Source organism: Eretmochelys imbricata, chromosome 12, assembly GCF_965152235.1.
Source record: "Eretmochelys imbricata isolate rEreImb1 chromosome 12, rEreImb1.hap1, whole genome shotgun sequence".
Classification (NCBI taxonomy): Eukaryota; Metazoa; Chordata; order Testudines; family Cheloniidae; genus Eretmochelys; species Eretmochelys imbricata.
Genome location: NC_135583.1, coordinates 43,826,933 through 43,852,634, shown reverse-complemented (window position 1 = coordinate 43,852,634; position 25,702 = coordinate 43,826,933). Strand labels below are relative to the sequence as shown.

Sequence of the window (25,702 nt, the reverse complement as noted above, 5' to 3'; positions counted from 1 at the left end):
CACCACCACCCTGAACCCCTTCCGCACCCGGACCCCCAGCCCAGGGCCCACACCCAGCACCCAAGCTCCCTCCCAGAGCCTGACCGCCGCACCCTCTCCTGCACCCCAACCCCCTGCCCCAATCAAGGTACCTCATTTTATTTTCATTTACTTCCCATTACTTATAATATAGGAGGAAGATTTAAAAAAAATGAAAAATGGGGAGGGGGGAGATAAGAGAGAATGTTTTTTTTCTTGGCTGTGTCCTGAGGGGAAGGCTGAAAATAAAGCTGCAAACAGAGCCCCACTAACTCCAAATCCGCCACTGCCTCGGGAGCAGGGGACGAGGACGTTTTGATGTGTCATTGGGCATTGCTGCATTTTCTGTTATTGTCTTTCCCACTTCATTGAGTAATGGACCTACACTGTCCTTAGTCTTCATCTTGCTTCTAATGTAGTTGTAAAAATTTTCTTGTTACCCTTTATGTCCCTAGCTAGTTTAATCTCGTTTTGTGCCTTGGTCTTTCTACTTCTATCCCTACATGCTTGTGTTGTTTTTTTTTTAATGCATCCTTCATAATTTAACCTAGTGTCCACTTTTTGTGGGATTCTTTTTTGAGTGTCAGGTGGTTGATGATCTCCTGGTTAAGCCAGAGTGGTTTCTTACCATACTTCCTATTTTTCCTGTGCACTGGGATAGTTTGCTCTTGTGCCCATAATATCTCTGTAAACAACTCTGAAGGTTCCTAAACTCTTTTTCTCCAACTTAGACTTGCTTCCCATGGGATCTACCAATTCTCTGAGTTTGCTAAAGTCTGCCTTTTTGAAGTCCATTGTCTTTATTTTGTTTTCCCTCTGACCATTCTTTAGAATCGTGAACTCTATTGTTTCATGATCACTTTCACCCAAGCTGCCTTCCACCTTCAAATTCTCAACCAGTTCATCGCTGTTTGTCAGAATTAAGTCTAGAACAGCCTCTCCCCTAGTCAGTTTCTCCACATTCTGTTAAAAACTGTGACTAAGCTTTCCATAACTGTTGCTCTTCGAGATGTGTTTCATGTGCCCATTCCACTATAGGTGTTTGTGTGCTCCCGTGCACAGCTGTCAGAGTTTTTACCTTTAGCAGAACCTGACAGAGTGGCCCGAGTGCCCTCTGCTGTCTTGCGCACATTGCATGGGCATAAAGGACTGAGCTGTCCCAGACCCTTTCAGTTCCCTCCTATTGGGATTACTCCAAAAGAGTGGGGAAGGAGGGTGGGTCGTGGAATGGACACATGTAACACACCTGTTTTTTCTTCAAGTGATTGCACACATCTATTCTACTGGAGTTGACTCACAAGCAGTCCATGTGGAAGTGGGTTCACAGTCTATTCCAACAAGGACTGGAGGACCACTCATCCAAATTTAGCATCATCTCTAGATTGTTGAGATTGTATAATGGGAAGAAAAGGAGTACTTGTGGCACCTTAGAGACTAACCAATTTATTTGAGCATGAGCTTTCGTGAGCTACAGCTCACTTCATCATGTGTACAATGTGTACGATAATCAAGTTGGGCCATTTCCAGCACAAATCCAGGTTTTCTCACACCCCCCCCCCAACCCACTTACCAGCAGGAGAGTGGGTTGTGTGTGGGGGGGTGGGGGGTGGGTGGGGGTGGTGGTGAGAAAACCTGGATTTGTGCTGGAAATGGCCCAACTTGATTATCGTACACATTGTAAGGAGAGTGATCACTTTAGATAAGCTATTACCAGCAGGAGAGTGGGGTGGGAGGAGGTATTTTTTCATGCTTTGTGTGTATATAAAAAGATCTTTTACACTTTCCACAGTATGCATCCGATGAAGTGAGCTGTAGCTCACGAAAGCTTATGCTCAAATAAATTGGTTAGTTTCTAAGGTGCCACAAGTACTCCTTTTCTTTCTCTTACTGTGACAGTCTGAGGCCCTCTTCTTAGGCTGAGGCCTTTGGCTAAGCAACAGAGGCAGCCATAAGCTGGGAAGCGAACCTCACATCCTCACATTCCAAACTAGTCACATTGAAATAAGGTGCTATTGGGCTGTTAGGAATACAATCCTGTCCTGAGCCTCCAGAGAAAGGGAAGTGCCTAGAAGATGTAAAAGGAAACTTAGTTTCATAGCATCCCGTCTGGCAAGAACTCACTTATCAATAGCTGAGATGTGAAATCCTCATTTCTGAGTTTGTTCTATCACTGTAGTCCCCATTTCCCCATTGTTTGTCTGTATAATCTCTGTCTGGTTCTGTGATTGTTTCTGTCAGCTGTATAATTAATTTTGCTGGGTGTAAACTAATTAAGGTGGTGGGATATAATTGGTTAAATAATCATGTTACAATATGTTAGGACTGGTTAGTTAAATTTCAGTAAAATGATTGGTTAAGGTATAGCTAAGCAGAAGTCAAGTTTTACTATATAGTCTGCAATCAATCAGGGGTGGGGGAATTGGAATCATATTTGGCTAAGGGCAGGAATGGGAACAGGGACAGAGGTGTAAGGCTCTGTGGTGTCAGAGCTGGGAAGGGGGACACTAAGGAAGGAAACTGGAATCATGCTTGCTGGAAGGTCACCCCAATAAACATCGAATTGTTTGCACCTTTGGACTTTGGGTATTGTTGCTCTCTGTTCATGTGAGAAGGACCAGGGAAGTAAGTGGGTGAAGGAATAAGCCTCCTATCAATTACCATAAGGCTTAGGGAAGAACATCTGTATATAAATTGATATGAAAAGAGGAAAACATTTTCGTAAGGAACCTTGAATGGAAACAAAGGCAGACTTTATCTGTGTAAAAAAACCTTGTGTATGGAGGATGTGATATTAATGCCCTCAACTCCCCTACTCTCATGGCTGATGTAATGGCTATTAAAAATGCTGCCTTCATAGAAAGATGTAACAGAGAGCAGGTTGCTAGAGGCTCAAAGAGGCCCATCAGCTTTGTTAAGACTAAGTTCAGTCTCCATGTTGGAATAGTGCTCTGTATAAGTGGAAACATCCTGTCCAAGCTAAGACATTATCTGATTAAAATATGACCATATCGATCATTGTTGCAACCACTATTATTTATTTGCAACAAATCTTGTACAAAATGTGGCATGTAAGATGTCTATGAAAAAGTTATGATTTGCTCATTATGATTATGCTATCCGCATGCATGTATCTTTTTTGTATTTGAAGTTATAAGTATTGGCCCTATACCTGAACTTCAAATGTTTGCTCCTGGGGTAATGCCCCACAAGGTATTTAGCTCGCACAACTTGGAGGGATTATTCAAATTAAGTGGCTCATAAAGAAATACTTAACTAACAATGGGCCATGGGAGACGCCCATCTGAATGGACTGTCCTATAAACATACTGTCTGAAGTATAGGTAATGGCTTCCTGCTATAACTAAGCGAAATTGGGCATAGACAGGTGACTTGCCCATGTGACTCCAAACTCCCATCTTTTACCTGTAATTTTCCACTAGCTGTGCTAAGGTCTTTGTTTAAAACAATGGGTTTCCCTCCACATGGTGTCCTAGAGACACCTCCATTTTGCCTCTTTCCTGCTCAAACCTCTAAACTATGAACTTATACTAAAGGAAGCATTCTAACCAAGGGACTGAGGTCCTTCCAATGATTTGAAAGCAACCAGAAACTTATCAAGGCAGCAGTTTATTCCATCACTGCTACAAGCCTAAACCAAAAACTTTGCAATTTACAGTATGTATTTAATTCCTTTAACCATTTTAACTCTCACCTTTCTCTTTCTTTCTTTTTATAAATAAACTTTTAAATACTAAAGGACTGGCATCAGCGTAAATTTTTGGGTAAGATCTGAGTTATATATTGACCTGGGTTTGTAGCTGGTCCTTTGGGATCAGAAGAACCTGTTATTTGATTAAATTGGTTTTAAAGAACCACTCATCTCTAAGTCTAATGTTTTCAGTGGTAATACAAGGACTGAAATGCCTAATGAAACTGCTTTTATGACTTCTTGTTAGCCAGTGTTGTAAAACAGAAGTTTACTTTTGTTGTTGGTTTGGTATATCCTATGGGGGATTAGCCACCAGTCTTGGGGTGTTTTTGCCTTATTTCTCAGAACTTTGTCCTGAATTTGGCATTCTCAGTTGTGACCCAAAAAGGCACGGTTACAGTGGCGTAGTCAGCAGAATCCTGCTTTGAGCAGGGGGTTGGACTAGATGACCTCCTGAGGTCCCTTCCAACCCTGATATTCTATGATTCTATGATCCACAGAACCAGGTCAATTAAGCTTTGGATCAAAACCTCATGCTATTCAAAATTTGCATTTTGAAATTGAGAGTTTTAAAGGTTAAAGATCAGTGACCATAAGCCAGAAGGCATCAGCAGAAGCAATCAAACTGCAGGCCCTGTGTATTGAACCTGTACAAAGAATGGCATATTTTCGAATGCAAGAAAAGCAAGCTGCAGAGAAAGCTAAACAAGCTGAAGAGAGGGTTCACCAGATGCAACAAGAAAATGGCAGACTTAAGCTCCAAATTAAAAAAGCAATGGAAAAACAGCAAAAACGGTATCACCTTGAAAGTCCAGTTTATAACATATGATTCTAAACTGTTGCCTGTGTTTAACTAGTTTTTCTTTTGCCAGGGAAAAGGTCTCTCTAACCTGGAGAAGGTGGAAAATAGCTGTTTGTCTGTGCAGAAGAGCAGTTTATATGTGAATAAAGTTTCTAAATGTCTAATATCTCAGAAGTGAATCTGGAATTAGATGAAGCACAGGGAGAACTCGTTGATCAGGAAAATGTTTCTCTAGAGCGGATTAAGGTTGATGGTCAGGTTAAAGTCCTAATTGAGGAAAAAAGGGGTAGATTTTTTGTGGATGATGGATTGTAGGCAAATAAAGCTTGTGAAAGTAAGCCTGAACAAGGTAGAAGTGATTTGTTTGAAGTAGTTCAGTGTAATAAGACTATCTGTGGAGAATAACCACCAGTTTGGGTTGTTTCAGAGCCGTGTTAGTCTGTATTCGCAAAAAGAAAAGGAGTACTTGTGGCACCTTAGAGACTAACCAATCTATTTGAGCATAAGTTTGGGTTGTGTCTGCCCTATTTCTCACCAGTTTGTCCTCAATTTGGTATTCTCAGTTGTGTCCCATAGAGGCATGGTTACACAAGCCCTTTAAAAATCTTACAGCCATCAGGTTGGAAAAAGGGAAGTAGTTATCCACAGGCAGATCAAATGCCAATATAGCTGCTCGGTGTACACTAATTGAGCTGCTCACTAAACCTGGATATTTCAGATACAAAAGATAGTCTAGCACATGCTGAATAGATGCAAGGATTGGGGAGAACCCTTTCAGCCTCGACCCAACAGAAAACCTTTTCCACTTAGCAAGGTAACTTGTCCTTGTTGATGTTTTTCTACTCTTCAGCAGTACCTCCTGCAACTCTCTGGAGCAGGATGCCTCCGCCGATGTTAGCGATGAAGTCTCTAGGCCCTCTGGGGACGAGCTTGGAGGTTGGGGTGAAAGAGGTGGCTGTGATTCTGCAAAACTAAGTCTGTGTGAAGTGGGAATAACGGTGGGGGACTGATTGAGAGGTCCACGAGCTATGAAAACCAGTGCTGAGGGGGCCATGTAGGGGCGATCAGTATAAGACTGGCCTTGTCCTGTTTAATCTTGCACAGAACTCTGGGCAGAAGAGGGATGGGAAGAAAAGCATAGAGCAGACTCTCTGATTATGGAAGTAGAAAAGAACTGGTCAGTGAGCTGGGGCTGTCTCCTGCTCTGGAGCAGAACTGGTGACATTTTGTGTTGTCCTTTGTTGCAAACAGATCCACTTGGGAAGCTCCGTAGAGCTGGAAAATGGACCTTGCGACATCTGGGCAAAAGGAACACTTGTGGTGATGAATAAAAAACCTGCTCAGGGGATCTGCCAGCATATTTGGACTCCCAGGAGGTGGGCTGCTTTCAGAAGTATAGAGTTGCTGATACAGAAGTCCCAGAGCAGGATTGCTTTTCGGCGGAGTAGTGAGGACCAGGCTCCCCATTGCTTGTTTACATAGAACATGGTGATTGTACTGTTGGTCTGCATCAATCCACCCCTTTCGCTGATGCAAGGAGGGAACAACATGCAAGCTAAAGGAATAAACATCAGGGAGCAGGGGGCTATGCATAGACTGAGATCTTGGGGAGACCAGAGACCCTGTGTCAACAGGTGTCCCATGTGAGCCCCAGCACCCCAGCTACAAGGCATCCATTTATGACGAAGTGGGACGGTTCTTAATGTTTCCTCTGAATACTGTAGGGTGCCTCAGTTTCTCCTATGCATTTCTTAAGTCTCTAGGTGGTGGGATAAGAGCGTGTAATTGTTGCAGTGCAAAGAGCCAGTGTACATAAATGGCTGACACTCTGTCTCCTGGCAACTGATGGCCTGGGCCCTTCCCCCCTGCAAGGTGATAGCTAAAGGGTTGGAGAAGAAAGGAATCAGGTGACCTCCTGGCCCGGGAAAGAGACAAAGCCCAGAGGAGGAGGGGCTGGAGGGGGAGTCAGTTTGGGCTGGCTGGGGACGTGGAGTGAAGTGCAGACGTGGTTGTCTGGCTCACTGCCCCCAAAATGGACCCAGCTGAGGGGTCCTGTTCTTTGTACCTACAAGCTCTGTTTTAGACAGTGTTCCTGTCATCTAATAAACCTCTGTTTTACTGGCTGGCTAAGAGTCACATCTGACTGTGAAGTTGGGGTGCAGGAACTCGCTGGGGGAAGTGCATGGAGGGACAGAGGATGCTGAATGCTCCAAGGTCAGACCCAGGAAGGTGGAAGCTGTGGGAGCTTTTTGCCCTGAAGACAGACTGCTCTCAGAGAGGAGACTTCACTCGAGTCCTGACTGGCTTCGTAGGGAGCAGTTCCAGAGCATTGCCCGGGGACTCCGTGACATCATTACTAAGGAAAGAGAGTGCTGAGATGGGGCTAAAGCAGGGATGGGCAAACTTTTTGTCCCAAGGGCCACATCTGGGTGGGGAAATTGTAAGCAGGGCCATGAATGTAGGGCTGGGGCAGGGGGTTGGGGTGTGAGTGAGGGGTGTGGGAGGGTGTGCGGTGTGCAGGAAAGGGCTCAGGGCAAGAGTGCAGGAAGGATGCGGGGTGCAGCAGGGGTCTCAGGGGGTTGGGGTGCATGAGGCTTGTGGCAGGGGTCTCAGGGCAAGGGGTTGGGGTGCAGCGGGGGTTGGGGGCTCAGGGCAGGGGTTTGGGGTGCAGGAGGAGCTGTGGGGGGCGGTGCCTGCAGGTGAGGGCAGCACACAGAGCCCTCTGCTCCCCTCCTTCCCCGGGATGTGGTGCTGGCTGCTTCCAGGAGTGGTGCGGGGCCAGGGCAGGCAGGAAGCTTGCCTTGGCCCTGCTGCGCCATGGGTCTGGCAATCCTGTGTGCTGGATTGCAAGCCCTGATGGGCCAAATCTGGCCCAGAGGACATAGTTTGCCCTCCCCTGGGCTAAAGGAACTCCCCTGCATACACTGGTTGGGTCTAGCCACAATCTAGGGACAAAAAGAAAAGGAGTACTTGTGGCACCTTAGAGACTAACCAATTTATTTGAGCATGAGCTTTCGTGAGCTACAGCTCACTTCATCGGATGCATACCGTGGAAACTGCAGCAGACTTTATATATACACAGAGAATATGAAACAATACCTCCTCCTACCCCACTGTCCTGCTGGTAATAGCTTATCTAAAGTGATCCTCAGGTTAGGCCATTTCCAGCACAAATCCAGGTTTTCTCACCCTCCACCCCCCCACACAAATTCACTCTCCGGCTGGTGATAGCCCATCCAAAGTGACAACTCTTTACACAATGTGCATGATAATCAAGTTGGGCCATTTCCTGCACAAATCCAGGTTCTCTCACTCCCTCACCCCCCTCCAAAAACCCACCCCCATACACACACATACTCACTCTCCTGCTGATAATAGCTCATCCAAACTGACCACTCTCCAAGTTTAAATCCAAGTTAAACCAGAACATCTGGGGGGGGGGTAGGAAAAAACAAGAGGAAATAGGCTACCTTGCATAATGACTTAGCCACTCCCAGTCTCTATTTAAGCCTAAATTAATAGTATCCAATTTGCAAATGAATTCCAATTCAGCAGTTTCTCGCTGGAGTCTGGATTTGAAGTTTTTTTGTTTTAAGATAGCGACCTTCATGTCTGTGATTGCGTGACCAGAGAGATTGAAGTGTTCTCCGACTGGTTTATGAATGTTATAATTCTTGACATCTGATTTGTGTCCATTTATTCTTTTACGTAGAGACTGCTGAATTGGAATTCATTTGCAAATTGGATACTATTAATTTAGGCTTAAATAGAGACTGGGAGTGGCTAAGTCATTATGCAAGGTAGCCTATTTCCTCTTGTTTTTTCCTACCCCCCCCCGCCCCAGATGTTCTGGTTTAGCTTGGATTTAAACTTGGAGAGTGGTCAGTTTGGATGAGCTATTACCAGCAGGAGAGTGAGTTTGTGTGTGTATGGGGGTGGTTTTTGGAGGGGGGTGAGGGAGTGAGAGAACCTGGATTTGTGCAGGAAATGGCCTAACTTCATTATCATGCACATTGTGTAAAGAGTTGTCACTTTGTATGGGCTATCACCAGCAGGAGAGTGAATTTGTGTGGGGGGGTGGAGGGTGAGAAAACCTGGATTTGTGCTGGAAATGGCCTAACCTGACGATTACTTTAGATAAGCTATTACCAGCAGGACAGTGGGGTGGGAGGAGGTATTGTTTCATATTCTCTGTGTATATATAAAGTCTGCTGCAGTTTCCACGGTATGCATCTGATGAAGTGAGCTGTGGCTCACGAAAGCTCATGCTCAAATAAATTGGTTAGTCTCTAAGGTGCCACAAGTACTCCTTTTCTTTTTGCGAATACAGACTAACACGGCTGTTACTCTGAAACCTGTCATTTATTAGGTTTACTCTTCTGGGGGGGAGGTTCTGTAATTCTATAAATGTACTGCTTGTTTCAGAGTAACAGCCGTGTTAGTCTGTATTCGCAAAAAGAAAAGGAGTACTTGTGGCACCTTAGAGACTAACCAATTTATTTGAGCATGAGCTTTCGTGAGCTACAGCTCACTTCAGCGGATGCTTTCAGCTCACGAAAGCTTATGCTCAAATAAATTTGTTAGTCTCTAAGGTGCCACAAGTACTCCTTTTCTCTGTACTGCTTGTGTCACTTGTGTTCTCATACAGAGCTCTACTTCCGCAAGTTCCCTCCCAATGGAGCTATCCTACAGGACCTAGGTTACCCAGGGCTGGGTTCTTCCAGCCCCAGAATCAGATGAACACACACATTAACAGAGCGCATCTGAGAGGACTGGGTTACTCAGCACTCCCAAGCTGACTCCGTATATGTCCCTGGACTCTGCAGGCTGGGTCGAGCAGCACTGCCAAGCTGTCACCCTCATACGCCATGGGCACCGTGCTGGAATAGAGCCTGTCTGAGTGGGCTGGGTCGAGCAGCACTTTGAATCTGCCACCCTCATATGTCCCAGGTTCAGCATGTCCCTATCCCCACTTTCACATTACAATTGTTCTGGTAGTAACCCACTTGATGAGCAAACCCCACAGGATTTTTGGGTGCTGCAGGGATCTTTAGCTTAGGTATGAGAAGCACTGCTGCAGAGCTAATGAGGAAGCCAAAAAAACACACGGGGAGAGGGGTGGGGGAGAAGCAACCAGCTTAACTATGAAAGTTATTTACTGCAATGTAACCATAGAGGAGTCAAACAAACAAAACCGTTATATTATAAAAGTCAGGTTTAGAAAACTATAACTGACCACACAAGTCAGGGTCAGAAGGCTAGAGAGAGAGAGAGAGAGAGAGTGGTGATGGTGGTAGCTGAGGGTCTGGAGTGCTGGAGACAGGCAGAGGCCCCAGCGCGATCAGTCAGGAGAAGATGAAGTCCCAATAGAACTGATGCAGATTTTGGATCCAGGCATCAGAACACTTACTTGAGTATGGGTAGTGGTTTTTGTAGGGAAGAACAATGGTTCAAGTACATTAGAAATGGTTCTGAAAACACTAGATTTGTTTGTGGCTAAGTACACTCAAGGGAGTACACCAAAGTTGCTTTGTTCAGGCTAGACAATAGGAACTGATCATTCCTGGCTATGGGTAGTGTTCCTGCGAGGGAGCTCACAATGCAATTAGGCAACTTCAGTATTTTGGATACCAACGGAGGATTTATTACTAGAATCGGTCTGATAACTTCTGAGCTGGGTGTGTGCAGGCATCGGTTCATTAACATCTGGAGCAGAGATCCCGCATCATGCAGTGCTTCCCTGCTTTTCTGGTCCCAGAGTTTCATGTGGTTCTTGCCTTGGAATCTCTATTCTCAATTCTGTATGCTAATGGAGATGCCTCCCTGTCTCATCTTAGATGCAAATGAGGCTAGGAGAATTTCTGTAATCCTGTCACTCTTGTCCAGAGGGGTTTAGGTGTGATTCCCACTGCCTTTTCATTGCTTTTTATAAATCTTTCTTCTGATCGGCTTTGGTTCAAGAGAGGCTGTCGGGGAAGGAAGGTCTTTCGTGAGTCAGACAGATTGGGTACTGCGCCCTGGATCCCCAGGAACACAGAGCTGATAAGTAACAGTTTACAATCAAGTATCAGGGGGGAGCCGTGTTAGTCTGTATCCACAAAAACAACAAGGAGGCTAGTGGCACCTTAAAGACTAACCAATTTATTTGGGCAAAAGCTTTCAGGGGAAAAACCCACTTCTTCAGATAGTTTACAATCACTGTCTGAAGTTCCTTTCCTCCAATTCCATCCTAGACTCTCTCCAGTCTGACTTCAGCCCCTAGCACTCCACTGAATCCCTTTTCCAGTATGACAGAATGTACCTGTGTTCAACCCTACACACTATTGTATTAATTTTTGCCCAAAGCATGTCTTTTCAGGTATCATTTGAAAACTCATAATGTGCTGGTCACTATTGTTCTGATAAAATGTGTGGCAACACTGTATGTAAAGTTATAAGATTTCCCTGTATGATGTCCTTAACACATGTTCCAAGCCCCACAGCTCTGCCCAAACTGAGGTTGGCAAATATCTGTCCTAAACAAAGGAATGTCTGTTCTGCTTAATTTTCATTTAAGTAGTAAACAGTCATCAAGCAGGAAGGGAAACAAAGAAGACTCATACAGGTGAGAAAAAGCCATCAGAAAACATCTTTCCACACAGACTGTCTCCTAGTGCCCAGCTGGAAATATTTTTCAAGAGAAGAACTGAAACTACAAAAAGGAGGGTCAAACACCCCAAGACCCCCCCTCTCTCTCCCTGCCCATTGCATTCACTCCACCTGAAGCAACAAAGGAAGCATTTGTTTGTCTCTGGGGGAAGGATCCTGACCTACATGTTCTGGTCAGAAAGACTGCTGAAAGCATGTGGTAAGAAACTTTGCTTGAATCCGATACAGTTTGTTAGTTAGGTTTTATTAAACAGCTTATCTTTGTTTTTCTTGTGACCATTTCTGACTAATATGCCTCATTACTTATACTCACTTAAAATCTACCTCGTTGTAGTTAATAAACTTGGTTTACAGCTATATCTAATCCAGTGTGTTTAAACTGAAGTGCCTGAAAAACCATTTGAGATAATAAGCTGATATAGTATTTCCGGACTTAAAATATTTTGTACTGTCCAGGAGAGGGCTGTGGGGGGGAAATCTGGGACAGAGTGTGTTGGGGTTACCCTGCAGTATACCCAAGGCTGGTAAGAGCCAGAATGTAACCCAAGTGTGGGTGGCAGGCTGCTGTTCAGACAGACACTCAGGGGGTGGCTTGCATGCTGGAAGGCTGTTTGAGAGTGGCCCAGGTGGGAGCTACTTCAGCAAGGCATTGTAAGGCACCCAAGATTTCAGGGAAAGGGTGACACACCTGCACATTAGTCTGGATTGTACCCTGGTATGTCACAGCCAGGTTCTCCGATACCCTTTTGGTAGCCAAAGTGCAGAACCAGTACTCCATTCTCATTCTCCTCTATCTGTCAGTTATCTTTGATACCATCGACCATGCTCTTCTTGAAATCTTGTCCTCTCTTGGCTTCCATGATTCTGTCTTCTCCTGGTTCTCCCCCCCCCCTCTCTAATCACTCATTCAGCATGTCCTTCAGAGGATACTCCTCAACCCTCCTTAAAAAAAAGTTTTTTTTCTTTTTTTTTGGGGGGGGGGGAGTTCCACAGAGTTTTGTCCTTATCCCTCTACACCTTATCTCTGCTAATCTCCTCCACAAATAAAAATTAAACTATCATCTCTACTGTGATGAATCACAGATCTAATCTGTACTCTAGGCCTGTTTCCTTCTGTCCAAACTAAATTTTTGGTCTCTCTCTAACATCTCCTTATGGATGTCTAGCCTTCACCTCAAGCTCAACATGGCTAAAAGAGAGCTCTTAATCTGTCCCCCACCCACTCCCCCCACCTCCTTTCTCTATCACTGTGGAAACCATCATCCTGCCTGACATTCAGGTCCATAACCTGGGTGTCATCTTCCACTCAGACCTCTCTAGGTCCTCACATCCAGGCTATATCTAAATCTTGCTGATTCTTTCTGCATGACATCTAACATATGGTCTTTCTTATCAATTCACACAGCTAAAACTCTTATCCAGTCCTGCATCTTGATTACTGAAACATCCTTTCCTTTGGCCTTGACAAATGCAATCTTGCCCTGCTCATCTCCATTCAGAATGCCGATGCTCTGACCCCGTAACTACTCTCTTTGAATCCCTCCACTGACTCCCCCCCATTCTCTATTGCACCAAATGTAAGATGCTTATACTCACTTTCAAGGCTTTTAATGGTCTATGCCCATCCTACCTATCATCTCCAATTCATGATCAAGATGTTGACTCTCTCCTCTGATTGGCCAATGATACCTCCCTCCATCGCCACTTGTTAAATTTTCAGGCAAGCACCTTCGTGCTCCCCCCCATCCCATGATGTTCCTCATGCTTGTGCCTCCAGTAAACAGTCACAAAGCTGCCCCATTAACCGCTTTTAACTCCCTCCTTAAAAGACTCTCCTTTGCCATGATGCCAACAAACAAACAGTGGCTGCACTGTTGGTGTACTGCCTATCATGCTGGCCAGAGCAGCCTCAATGCTTCCTTGTAGTCACCTATCTGTTAGTACCCATTTGTCATCAATGATCATACTTTACATTGTATTTTTGGTTAGGGACAATCCTTTTGTCCTGTGCTTGTACAGCACCAAGCACAATAGGGTCCTGGTCCATGACTAGGTGCTATGGTAATACAAATAAATAATAAAGTCCCAAAATGATAATTAATGTTCCCATATCAACCTTAAGTCTGCCCATCATCCAATTAAAAATGACACCTAATATTGCATTTTCAAAATATTTCGCATTTAATAAAACCTAATTTATATCATGTTAACATTCTGTCCTCAAAACAAAGAAGCAACACAGAAAGCAACAGGACTGTTGCCTGTTATGATTTTGGAACATGGACATTAACATACCAGGCCAATGAAAGCATATGTTGAACCACAACATCTTGGGAAGTGTGCCTTTGCCTCTTCCCCATTCTTTTAAAATCTCCTCCCTCCCATTCCTACTCCTCAACACAGTTAATGGCTTGATAGAACTTGAGTTTTCAGAACTGATTGGTGGTGCCTTTATATACAAAACTAAGACAGTACAAGTAGTTTACATAGTTACTGTTACCATGTGGCTTTCAATTATTATATTGTGTATTTTAGACAAATTAAAAGCATATCTGATCAGCCAAAGGTGGTATAGATTTCAGCAGAACAGGTGCCTTGATGGTTTCAATGGGTTTTGAAATGCAGTCATATTGCAAAAGATAACATTCTTCTTGAACTGTCCAAAATGTGAGAGCACACACTAATCACAAAGCAGTGCTCTCTCACAGCAATGTGATATCTACAAAATAAAAATGTCCAGACACGTTAGACTGTTGTAGCATTAACAGAACATGATCCAGAATGTAATTTACAAAGTTCCCCATCTTCAGAAATATGAGAATTCTAAAGAGAACGAAAATTAAGTAGACTCTCTTATCCTGAGTCTCTTTAAAGTCATTTCAGGCATTTGCTCAGGACTGGTGCTGTTTATAAGAGGAAACTGGCAACACTGGTATTGTGGTCAGCACCTGATTCTGGAACACAAAGATTTTTATCCTGTCAAACACCCAAAGAAAGATAAGCAGGATACTAACATACTGGATCCAGGCAAATTTGATCATTTCCCAGAACCCTGGCTGATATGTGGTAGGAGTCAAGGAGCGTTACATAAGAAGCATCTGAAACGTCTATTACACCAGCTAAACTTGAGAACTTAAAGTTAAATCCAGCACAACTGAATAGATGTATGTATGTACATCTGGAGAAGGAAGAGGTTAGAAATAAATCCAGAAAAAAAAATTGGACTAAGGGAATTGAACATTCTTTTCATAACCATTGGAAGATGGAGCCATAACAGAGCTAGATCAGGTTTCTAAAACTGCATTAATGTTCCGAGTACAAGTTGCTGCACCTTAGGATCTACATATTTGTCAAGAAAAGTTTAGGAATATTTCCACTCCTTTGATATTACATACAGATGAAGTGAGACAGACACTGTATTTTAAGTGCAGAACATTGTTAAAATACCTGGTTACCTCAATGGAGTTCACATAACTGCTAAAGGATATAAAATAAGCTCCACTGGGTAATGGATAGTGGCATTAATCACAAATGGCGCATCTGCTGCTCTTCCTACCAGCCAAACAGGGTTGGGATCAGAAAGCACTGTTGTTACTGCAATGAAAAAAGAATGAAGGCTCTTAAGGGGCCTTTCAAACTGATACCCAAAACACAAATCCCCTAAGAACAGCCACCAAACATTGTTATATGTCATCACAGATAAACTGTCCTGGGGTTGGTATCCATTAGTTCAGACTTACCATTTCTATCTTGATATGCTGCAATGATGTTAGTGACATCGTAGTCACTTGCAAAAGGGCTGGTGCCATTGATCACAGATACCTGTTACACAAGATGATACTTTAATGCCAATATAAAACCTTCATGCCCCACTCTCTAGAAAGTTGCTTTTATCAAATTTGTTGCACAAAGAGGTTCTGTCTGTAAAGATAAATAATCCCAGTCCTGTGTCTGAATGGCTTTGCAGCCACAGGACCTTCTCCCACCCTCCAGCTCAGCAAACACCTTAGTTTAGAAATTCTGGGTAGGGGTAATTCTGGTCATTACTGATGCAGAAAGGGTAATGAGAAGAAAAAGGTTCTCCTCACATTGTATCTGACGTCTACTCCACAATGGCTAAGTGACTGCCTCTGGTGCAATTTCAGGTCTCCGTTCACATAAAGCTGGGACCCTGGAATAGGGGAAGACGATTGGATAAAAGCCATGCTCTGCATCACAAACGTTGACATCCTCTGAAACAGTGAACAGAAGATACAATTGAATACAGGAAAACTCTCCAAAAATCTTCTACCTTTATAAGTCTACAGAATTTCTGTATGGGTTTTATTTTACATCTTCTTGGCTCTTAAATTTTAGTGTCAGATAATTTTAGACATAGAATCATAGAATATCAGGGCTGGAAGGGACCTCAGGAGGTCATCTAGTCCAACCTCCTGCTCAAAGCAGGACCAATCCCCAATTAAATCATCCCAGCCAGGGCTTTGTCAAGCCTGACCTTAAAAACTTCTAAGAAAGGAGATTCTACCACCTCCCTAGGTAACGCATTCCAGTGTTTCACCACCCTCCTAGTGAAAATTTTTCCTAATATCCAACCTAAACCTCCCCCACTGCAACTTGAGACCATTACTCCTTGTCCTGTCCTCTTCTACCACTGAGAATAGTCTAGAACCATCCTCTCTGGAACCACCTCTCAGGTAGTTGAAAGCAGCTATCAAATCCCCCCTCATTCTTCTCTTCTGCAGACTAAACAATCCCAGTTCCCTCAGCCTCTCCTCATAAGTCATGTGTTCCAGACCCCTAATCATTTTTGTTGCCCTTCGCTGGACTCTCTCCAATTTATCCACATCCTTCTTGTAGTGTGGGGCCCAAAACTGGACACAGTACTCCAGATGAGGCCTCACCAATGTCAACTAGAGGGGAACGATCACGTCCCTCGATCTGCTCGCTATGCCCCTACTTACACATGAGGCTTCAGAGATTCCAAGGTCAGAAGGGACCACTGTGATCATCTTTTAGTCTGACCTCCTGTATAAACACAGTTTATAGAACTTCCCCCCAAATAGTTTCTACAGCAGAGGTGGGCAAACTACGGCCCGCAAGCCACATCTGGTCCATGGGACCGTCCTGCCCGGCCCCTGAGCTCCCGGCCAGGGAGGCTAGCCAGCCCCTGGCTCCTACCCTGCTGTACCCCCTCCCCTGCAGCCACTCCGCCGCACAGCTTGTGCCTGCCCACCACCCAGGCTTTCCAATAAGCCTGTCCTGCCGCTCTGAGCGGCCTGGTAAGGGAGCAGGGGGAGCAGGGGGTTGGATAAGGGGCAGGAGGTCCTGGGGGGCAGTCAGGGGACAGTTGGATGGGGTGGAGGTGTGGGGGGCAGTCAGGAGACAGGGAGCGGGGTTGGATAGGGGGTGGGGTCCTGGGGGGGCAGTTAGGGACAGGGTCCCAGGAGGAGGCGGTCAGGGGACGGGGCGGGGGGGTTGGATGGGTGGGGAGTCCCGGAGGGCCTGTCAGGGGGCAGGGGTGTGGATAGGGAACAGGAGGGGTTGGATAGGGGATGGGGTCTGGGGGGTAGTTAGGGGCAGGGGGTCCCAGGAGGGGGTAGCAAGGGGACAAGGAGTGGGGGGGGGCGGAGGTTGGATGGGTCGGAGGTTCTGAGGCGGGCAGTCAGGGGGTGGGAAGTGGGAGGGGGCGGGGGCCAGCCTTCCCTACCCAGCCCTCCATACCGTTTCGCAACCCTGATGTGGCCCTCAGGCCAAAAAGTTTGCCCACCCCTGTTCTACAGCATATCTTTTAGAAAAAACATCCAATCGTGATTTAAAAATGGTCAGGGATGGAGAATTTACCATGACCCTCGGTAAATTGGTCCAATGGTTAATTACCCTCACTATTAAAAAATTACACATTATTTCCAGTCTGAATTTGTCTAGCTTCACCTTTCAGCCACTGGATTGCGTTGTACCTTCCTCTGCTAGACTGAAGAACCCATTATTAAATATTTGTTCTCCGGATAGATACTTATAGACTGTAATTAAGTCATCCCTTAACCTTCTCTTTGTTAAACTAAATAGATTGAACTCTTTGAATCTATCACTATATGGTACGTGTTCTAATTCTTTAATCATTGTGGTTCTTCTTTGAACCCTCTCCAATTTATCAACATCCTTCCTGAATTGTGGGCACAAGAACTGGCCGCTGCATTCCAGCAGTCATATCAGTGCCAAATACAGAGGTACAATAATCTCTACTTCTACTCGAGATTCCTCTCTTTATGTACTGCAGGATCACAGTAGCTCTTTTAGCTACAGTGTCACACTTGGAGCTTATTTTCAGCTTATTATCCACCATGACCCCCAAATAATTTACATAGTCACAATTCCCAAGATAGAGTCCCCCATCCTATAAGTATGGCCTTCACTCTTTGTTCCTAGATGAATACATTTATATTTAGCCATATTAAAACATATATTGTTTGCTTGCACCCAGTTTACCAAGCAATCCAGATTGCTCTGAATCAAGTGACCTGTCCCCTTTATTATTTACTGCTCCCTCAATTTTTGTGTCATCTGAAAACTTTATCAGTGATGACTTTGTTTTCTTTAAGGTCACTGATAAAAAAATATTAAATAGCGTGGAGCCAAGAACCAATCCCTGAGGGACTCTATTGGAAACACACCCACTCAATGACAATTCCCTGTTTACAATTACATTTTGAATCCTATCAGTTAGCCAGATTTTAATCCATTTACTGTGTGCCATGGTTCATTTTATATCATTTTAGTTTTTTAATCAAAATGTCATGCAGTACAAACTCAAATGCCTTTCAGAAAACTACACAAATGTATTTTTTTGGTTATTAGAAGTTAACTACTTTAACTGCTACTCAAACTAGTTTATAGAAGCCCCATAGAATTCTACATGTCACATTAGGGAATCCAACATTTTATAGCTGATGAAAAAGACAAAAATTTGGCCATCTGACTTAGTGGAAACCCAATGATTAAGCAAATGTAAATTCAGCTGAGATAAATACTTTAAAAATTCTCATCACAGGATATGCTTGCTGAGAAGCAGGAATTCCTGCCCAAAGGGTGAACGGAAGTAGATGGCTCCTTGGCCCTTTTTGGCCATGTAACCTACTGGAAGATTCCTACATTAATTTATTATAAGGGCAAAGCATGAAGAATTTCAGAACCTTCCACATATTAATAATTGCCACAAAAAAACCCAACCTTTGTTAACATACATTTAAGGTTGACTGGTAGTGCACCTATACTTAAACCTCTAAAAACAAGGAAATATAAAGTTATGGTAAAGGACTCCCAGACCACGGTTAAGCTTAAGTCTTCTTCTCTGCAGCTGGCAATAAACACCAGGACAAAACAAAATCTGACCTATCCCTAACAAAATCTGCCATTTCCTGTGTCATCTTGTGTCCAACACAATGCTTTACAATTATTCCTCATCTTAACACCTACTGAAACCTCACTGTGGCAGGTGTAGCTGGCACCTGATCTAAGGATTAGTTGCAGCAAGTTGCCAAAGCTTGTGCTCTCATTTCAGGAGAGGTGCATGTGCAGGAACAGGTGCAACTAGGGTGACCAGATAGCAAATGTGAAAAATCAGGACAGTGGGTGGGAGGGCAATAGGTGCCTATACAAGGAAAAGTCCAAATATCGGGACTGTCCCTATAAAATCGGGACATCTGGTCACCCTAGGTGCAACTAAAGAAACGAGAGATCCTTTTTTTCTGGACTGTGATATGCAGGAGGTTCAAGCAGATCACAATAGACACTTGGGCTTTAAAATCTAAGAACATATGAAAGAGTTGTAAGAATATCTGCTAAAATGGCTGCCACCATTACCCCTAGAGGCTGACATTTCACTGGGTACAGCAAGAAGATAAGGGAATATAAGTATGCAGCATCCTTTTCTAACAAACTCTTGCATATTCTCAGTGCCCACTAGAACACCACAGCTGCACTGGCATTCACACAGTGACATGCACTCTGTCTTCTGCACTTTATGACTGCCTTGGAGAGTTCTAGCAGTCTGGTGACATATGCACCATAAAGCTCAGTCAGGAGTAACCAAAGGTGATGTCCCTTTGGTTGGAAAGTAGGGAGAAAAATCAAACATTGATTTAGTTAGTCCTGACATACAGCAGACTTAATAAAAATGTAAATAATGATCTTTTTTATTATCTATTACATTACTGCTATTATCTATTACATTACTACATTATTATATTACGTTGCACTTGGCACTCAAAAATCATTGTGACAGAGTCACCTACATTAACAGAATCTGAGCTACTCACATGTAATTGGTAGGAGAAAGTCAGAATGAGCTGGACTGCAAGTACTTGCTCTGTAGATTGTAAAGGAAGCTCTAATTTAAAATGTAATTGGTCCATTTTGCCATCATGATTCTTGTCTTCTTCTCTAGTCTATAAGACACAAGAACTTTATCAGAAATGCATGGCTTGGTAATGGTCTCTTATTACAGGCAGATATCTGGAAGTTAATTACAGCATACAGACACTAAAAAAAGAATCTCAAGATGAACAGACTACATGTGCGGGGGGAGAAAGGATACATCCTTATAATGCTACATTGAAAGCATCCATTTTGCCTTGGACTCACAGCAAGCAGACTAGAGAAATGACAGGACTCTACTGTTCAATGTTAGGTTCCGTATCAAGCGGAGTGCCCCAGGGGTCAGTCCTGGGGCCGGTTTTGTTCAACATCTTCATTAATGATCTGGATGATGGGATGAATTGCACCCTCAGCAAGTTCACGGATGACATTAAGCTGGGGGGAGAGGTAGATATGCTGGAGCGTAGAGATAGGGTCCGGAGTAACCTAGACAAATTGGAGGATTGGGCCAAAAGAAATCTGATGAGGTTCAACAAGGACAAGTGCAGAATCCTGAACTTAGGATGGAAGAATCCCATGCACCGCTACAGGCTGGGGACTGACTGGCTTAGCAGCAGTTCTGCAGAAAAGGACTTGAGGATTACAGTGGACAAGAAGCTGGATGAGAGTCAACAGTGTGCCCTTGTTGCCAAGAAGACTAATGGCATATTGGGCTGTATTAGTAGGAGCATTGCCAGTGGATCGAGGGAAGTGATTATTCCCCTCTATTCAGCACTGGTGAGGCTACATTTGGAATACTGCATCCAGTTTTGGGCCCCCTACTACAGAAAGGATGTGAATAAATTGGAGAGAGTCCAGCGGAGGGCAATGAAAATGATTAGGGGACTGGGGTGCATGACTTATGGGGAGAGGCTAAGGGAACCGGGCTTATTTAGTCCGCAGAAGAGTGAGGGGGAATTTAAGAGCAGCCTTCAACTACCTGAAAGGGGGTTCCAAAGAGGATGGAGCTAGTCCAGGGGTGGACAAACTTTTTGGCCCAAGGGCCACATCTGGGTGGGGAAATTGCATGCAGGACCACGAATGTAGGGCTGGGGCAGGGGTGCAGGAAGGAGTGCGGCATGTGGGAGGGGATCCGTGTGCAGGAAGGGGCTCAGAGCAAGGGGTTGGGGTGGAAGAGCGGTGTGGAGTGCAGGAGGGGGCTCAGGGCAGGGGGCTGGGAGTGCAGCAGGGGTGTGGGGTGTGGCAGGGGGTTGGGGTGCAGGAGGGGTGCAGCAGGGGCTCAGGGCAGGAGGGTTGCGGGGTGCAGCAGGGGGTTTGGATGCAGGCAGGGTATGGCAGGGGGTTGGGATGCAGGAGGGGTTTGGGGTGCAGGCACAGGGGTGGCAGTGTCGTGCAGCTTCCTGCCTGCCCTGGCCCTGCACCGCTCCCGGAAGCGGCCGGCACCATGTTCCCCGTTCCCTGGGGCCCACGGCACAACGGGGATGGCAATCCCACAGGCCGTAGTTTGCCCACCCCTGAGCTAGGCTGTTCTCAGTGGTGGCAGATGACAGAACAAGGAGCAATGGTCTTAAGCTGCAGTGCGGGAGGTCTAGGTTGGATATTAGGAAAATCTGTTTCACTAGGAGTGTGGTGAAGCACTGGAATGGGTTCCCTAGGGAGGTGGTGGAATCTCCATCCTTAGAGGTTTTTAAGGTGCGGCTTGACAAAGCCCTGGCTGGGATGATTTAGCTGGGGTTGGTCCTGCTTTGAACAGGGGGCTGGATTAGATGACATCCTGAGGTCTCTTCCAACCCTAAAATTCTATGTTCTCACAAGGCTGTCAGGTAGAACAGTTTGCCACTGAAATCAGAACAAGGCACTTGGGAACTACTACCAAGAGGTTAGAAGCTGAAAGCACTATCAAATAGCCAACCAAAAGACACTCTACACCAGGGGTGGGCAAACTTTTTGGCCTGAGGGCCACATCGGGGTTGCGAAACAGTATGGAGGGCCGGGTAGGGAAGGCTGTGCCTCCACAAACAGCCTGGCCCCCGCCCCCTGTCCCCCCCCCCCACTTCCCGCCCCCTGACTGCCCTCCCCCAGAACCCCCGACCCATCCAACACCCCTGTTCCTTGTCCCCTGACCGCCCCCTCCTGGGATCCCCCGCCCCTAACCATCCCCAGAACCCCACACCCTATCCAACCCCCCCGCTCCCTGTCCCCTGACTGCCCTGACCCCTATCAACGCCTACGCCCCATGACAGACCCCATGGGACCCTCGACCCATCCAACCCTCCCACTCCTTGTCCCCTGACCGCCCCCTCCCAGGACCCCTGTCCCTAACTGCCCCGGCACCAGGACCCCACCCCCTATCCAACCCCTCGTTCCCCACCCCCATACAACCCCCCCCCACTCCCTGTCTCCTGACTGCCCCCCCCAAACCTCCGTCCCATCCAACCGCCCCCTGTCGCCTGACTGCCCCCCAGGACCTCCTGCCCCTTATCCAACCCCCCACTCCCTTACCAGGCCACTCAGAGTGGCAGGACAGGCTTATTGGAAAGCCTGGGAGGTGGGCGGGCGAAGCCAGGCAGCGGAGTGGCTGCAGGGGAAGGGGGACAGCAGGGGAGGAGCCAGAGGCTGGCTAGCCTCCCTGGCCGGGAACTCAGGGAACGGGCAGGATGGTCGCAGGCTGTATTTTGCCCACCTCTGCTCTACACACAATCCTTTGTGACATTTCTTTTCTTAGATCTTTTCCAGTGTCTATTTTCTCTTTATCCAATGCATCTATTTGTTCAGTATTCTCCATTCTTTCTCTCTCTAATGTTTTTCTAATTATACCTTACCAGTTTATTTTACCTCTGCACCTCCTTCCCTCATATCTTACTCTTTCATTCTCTACCATACCATATATACCCTCACGGTCTGCACAACCCCCCCACTCCCCCAAGCCCATAAGGGCCTTTTACTTGGTGTCAGCCACTTCCCTCATCACTGGAGGCTTCTCAAGCTGTGTGTGGGGCAACTGGCACAAACCCCAAACACAGATAATTAAGACAACAGGGCATCCCAATTAGCACCCACCTACCACCCCACCCCATTGTAGGTAACCTACTGAGATGAGCGGAACTCGCAGTTGGTCTTCCTGGAGGCGGTTGAAGGCTGGAAATGTGCTCCAAGCCAGGAAGCTGCCTGGGTCAGCTCCAGTCATAGCCACCAGCAGCACCTCATACTGAAACTGTACTGTGGGCTGCTCCATGTAGGTACTTTGTTTCAGCCAAAGTCCTGCAAGTAGAGAGACAATAGAAGAATCAGTGCTGGGAATGAGGTTGAAGGAGGAGTGAAACTTGGGAGGGTCAGGCCTCTCCCTGGTGTTGTTGCTGTCCTTCCACTGTTTCACTCACGCAGTTAAAGTTTGCCCTGAGCTGGGGGATCAGACAGGGGTCTGAGCCCAGTGGAGTCATGGGCACCAGGTTTGTATAATTTTTGGTGGTACCCAGAATGGGTCCAAGAAGAGCTGTCCTGTCCATAGGATGGACCAGGACAACTGCCCCGTCCATAGGATGGACCAGGACAACTGCCCCGGGCCCTGCGCTTTGGGGGGATGTGGGATTCAGGGCAGCATAGGAGGTTAGCAGAGGGCCTGGTGCACAGAGGACAAGCGACCCAGTCCCAGCCTGCTCCGCCCTGCCCCACCGGTTCCCAGCGTTGCTCGGGGGAGGAGGCGAAAGAGAAAAGAGGTGGAGCGGGGGCAGGGGCTTGGGGGAAGGGATGGAATGGGGACAGGGAGGGGGAGGAGCAGGGATGGGAAGAGGCAGGGTGGGGGCGGGAAGAGGCGAGGCGGGGCAGAGTAGGGTGGGCTGGGTTGCTCGCTGCTGCCAGTGCCAGCCCTCGGCTAACGCCCCAGGCCGCCCTGGACCCTGCGTCCTCCTGAAGAGTGGGGCCCCCCAAAGCGCAGGGCCCGGGGCAGTTACCTCAGTCCATCGTACGGATGGAATGGCTCTGAAAATATAAGCCCAAACATTGGTGGAGCCAGGCCCACCTTCCTGAATCCATATTACTTGCTGCCTGTGAGTGGAGTCTGTTCCCAGGCAGATTCATCCAGTGGAATTAAAAGAAAGCCTGTGAGAAATCAAGGCCATAATCCAACCTGACAGCGCTGTTCTGGCACCAGGCTACCCCAAGTGGCATCATTGCCTCAGAGGCTCTGTGGGACATCACCATCTCCTGGGAGACTGATGGCAGGCAGGCAAGGCATGGGGGTCCAGGGTGGAGGAAGGTGCTGCTTGGAGGGCTGGGTGATGGTATAGTCCCTAAGGGAGCACTGGAGGGACTGATGGCCAGCAAGGCAGGGTCCTTGGGGCCCCACAGCCACAGGTGTCCTTGCTACGCTGTGGGTCTGACACTCCTCAGTAAGTAGGGCAGCACCCAGGACAGGACCTCCAGGGTCAGGGAGTGTCAGGTTGGGGGTGGATGGTTGGGTGCCTTAGTTTCCAAGAAAAACAACGAGGAGTCCGGTGGCATCTTAAAGAGTAACATTTATTTGGGCATAAGCTTTCATGGGTAAAACGCCCACTTCTTCAGATTCATGGAGTGAAAATTACAGATACAAGCATACAGATACTGATGCCTGTATCTGTAATTTTCACTCCATGCATCTGACGAAGCGGGTATTCATCCATGAAAGCTTATGCTCCAATACGTCTGTTAGTCTATAAGATGCCACAGGACCCTTCACCGCTTTTACAGATCCAAACTGACAAGGCTATCCCTCTGATACCTGAAGAAGTGGGTTTTTCACCCACGAAAGCTTATGCCCAAATAAATCTGTTAGTCTTTAAGGTGCCACCGGATTCCTCGTTGTTTCTGTTGATACAGACTAACAGGCTATCCCGATACTTAGCTCCCAAGGAATGTCCTCACTGGGCTCCAGCCCCGCAGGAGCCTGGGTCCCAGCAAGCCGGGAGGGGGCGTCTCCACAGAGGGTAAACCGGGGGCAGCAGGGCCTGGAGGCCGGGCGAGGGTGGGTGCCAGGCTTTGGCACCAGACGTGGGCTGGGCCCAGGCTGTCCCCCGGTCGCGGAGCTCACCCTGGCTCCGATACGCCACCAGCAGCGGCGGCAGGTAGGTGAGTGCCCACAGCAGCAGCAGCCCCAGCGCCGCCGTGGAGCAGAGTCCGGCGCGGTAGCGGACGCCGGGCCCGGGGTGGGAGAAGAGCTCCAGCTGAACCATGGCGGGCAGGCCTCGGGCACACGCTTAGCTCGGTGGCTTGGGGTCCGCCAAAGGCCAGACTCCGTTACCAGGGCAACTGTTATAGACTGAGATTGACAAGAAATCAAACCAATCAGAGCGCCCGACTCCACCGGGTGGGAGGAGTATGACCTTATCCAATGACAATGCACCCCTGGGCTCAACAGCGAATCAGAGGCAAAGCCTGGACTGAACCAGGGTGCAGGCTCCGCCTCTACTTTTCCGGGCGTCGGTTGTCAAATTCGGCCCGCGCGCCCCCGTCCCCTTCCCGCAGTGCCCAGGATCCCCGACGTGGGGCTGAAAACCGCCGCCGTGCGGGAGAGGAGGCGGCTGCGGCTGCAGGCTTGAGTCCTCTCCCGCCCCGACTGGGGCTCGCGGTGACGGGCGCCCCACGGTTCAGTTCAAAGGGCCCGTTCCGGGACGAGCCGAAACAGGGGCGGCAGGGCAGGGCTACGGGCCGTGCCATCGCTGCCCGCACCTGACCCCGTGGCAGGGGGCTCCTCATGATCCCTGCTAATGCGAGGGAATCGCTCTCCTTCCTGTTTCTGACACAGAAAACGCCTCGCTCCAGCTCCCCTCTCTCGCGCTGGCTGCCACACTTGCTTCTCGCTGGGCGTGCACGGGGCTTTCCGCCTCCCGACGGCACAGTGCCGCGAGTCGCTGTCCCCGCAGGGCGGCACGCGCCGACCCGCGGGCTCCGGGCCAGGAGCAGCCTGCGGTGTTTTGTTACTCCTGCCATACTAAAAGGGTGGGGACACCGCGCCTGGCCTTAGACACGAACCTCAAAACCGGCGCAAAGCATTTAACTCGCCGTGACCTCTCGAGTCACGTGACTGCCCGGGGCCGGCGCTCGACGGGCGGCAGGTAGCGCTTTGCACGCGGCACGTGACCCAAGTGTAAGGTCCCCGGATGTCAGAGCTCTTCCCA

General features: G+C 47.3%; 1 protein-coding gene across 2 annotated transcripts; it reads right to left on the bottom strand.

Moving 5' to 3' along the window:
* Nucleotides 1-13,334: 13,334 nt before the first annotated feature.
* Nucleotides 13,335-25,693, bottom strand: TMEM231 (transmembrane protein 231). Of its 2 annotated transcripts, none has more exons than XM_077830792.1 (7): nt 25,557-25,693; nt 22,642-22,811; nt 19,493-19,621; nt 15,266-15,409; nt 14,918-14,999; nt 14,666-14,771; nt 13,335-14,240 (listed from the first exon to the last, which is right to left on the bottom strand). In XM_077830792.1, the coding sequence occupies exons 2-7, from the start codon at nt 22,783-22,785 to the stop codon at nt 14,069-14,071; spliced, it is 777 nt and encodes a 258-aa protein (XP_077686918.1). In that variant the 5' UTR covers nt 22,786-22,811; nt 25,557-25,693; the 3' UTR covers nt 13,335-14,068. The 2 variants fall into 2 exon arrangements, with proteins under 2 accessions (XP_077686918.1, XP_077686917.1); XM_077830791.1 differs by lacking the exon at nt 25,557-25,693 and adding an exon at nt 24,616-25,200.
* Between the last annotated feature and the right edge of the window lie 9 nt (nt 25,694-25,702).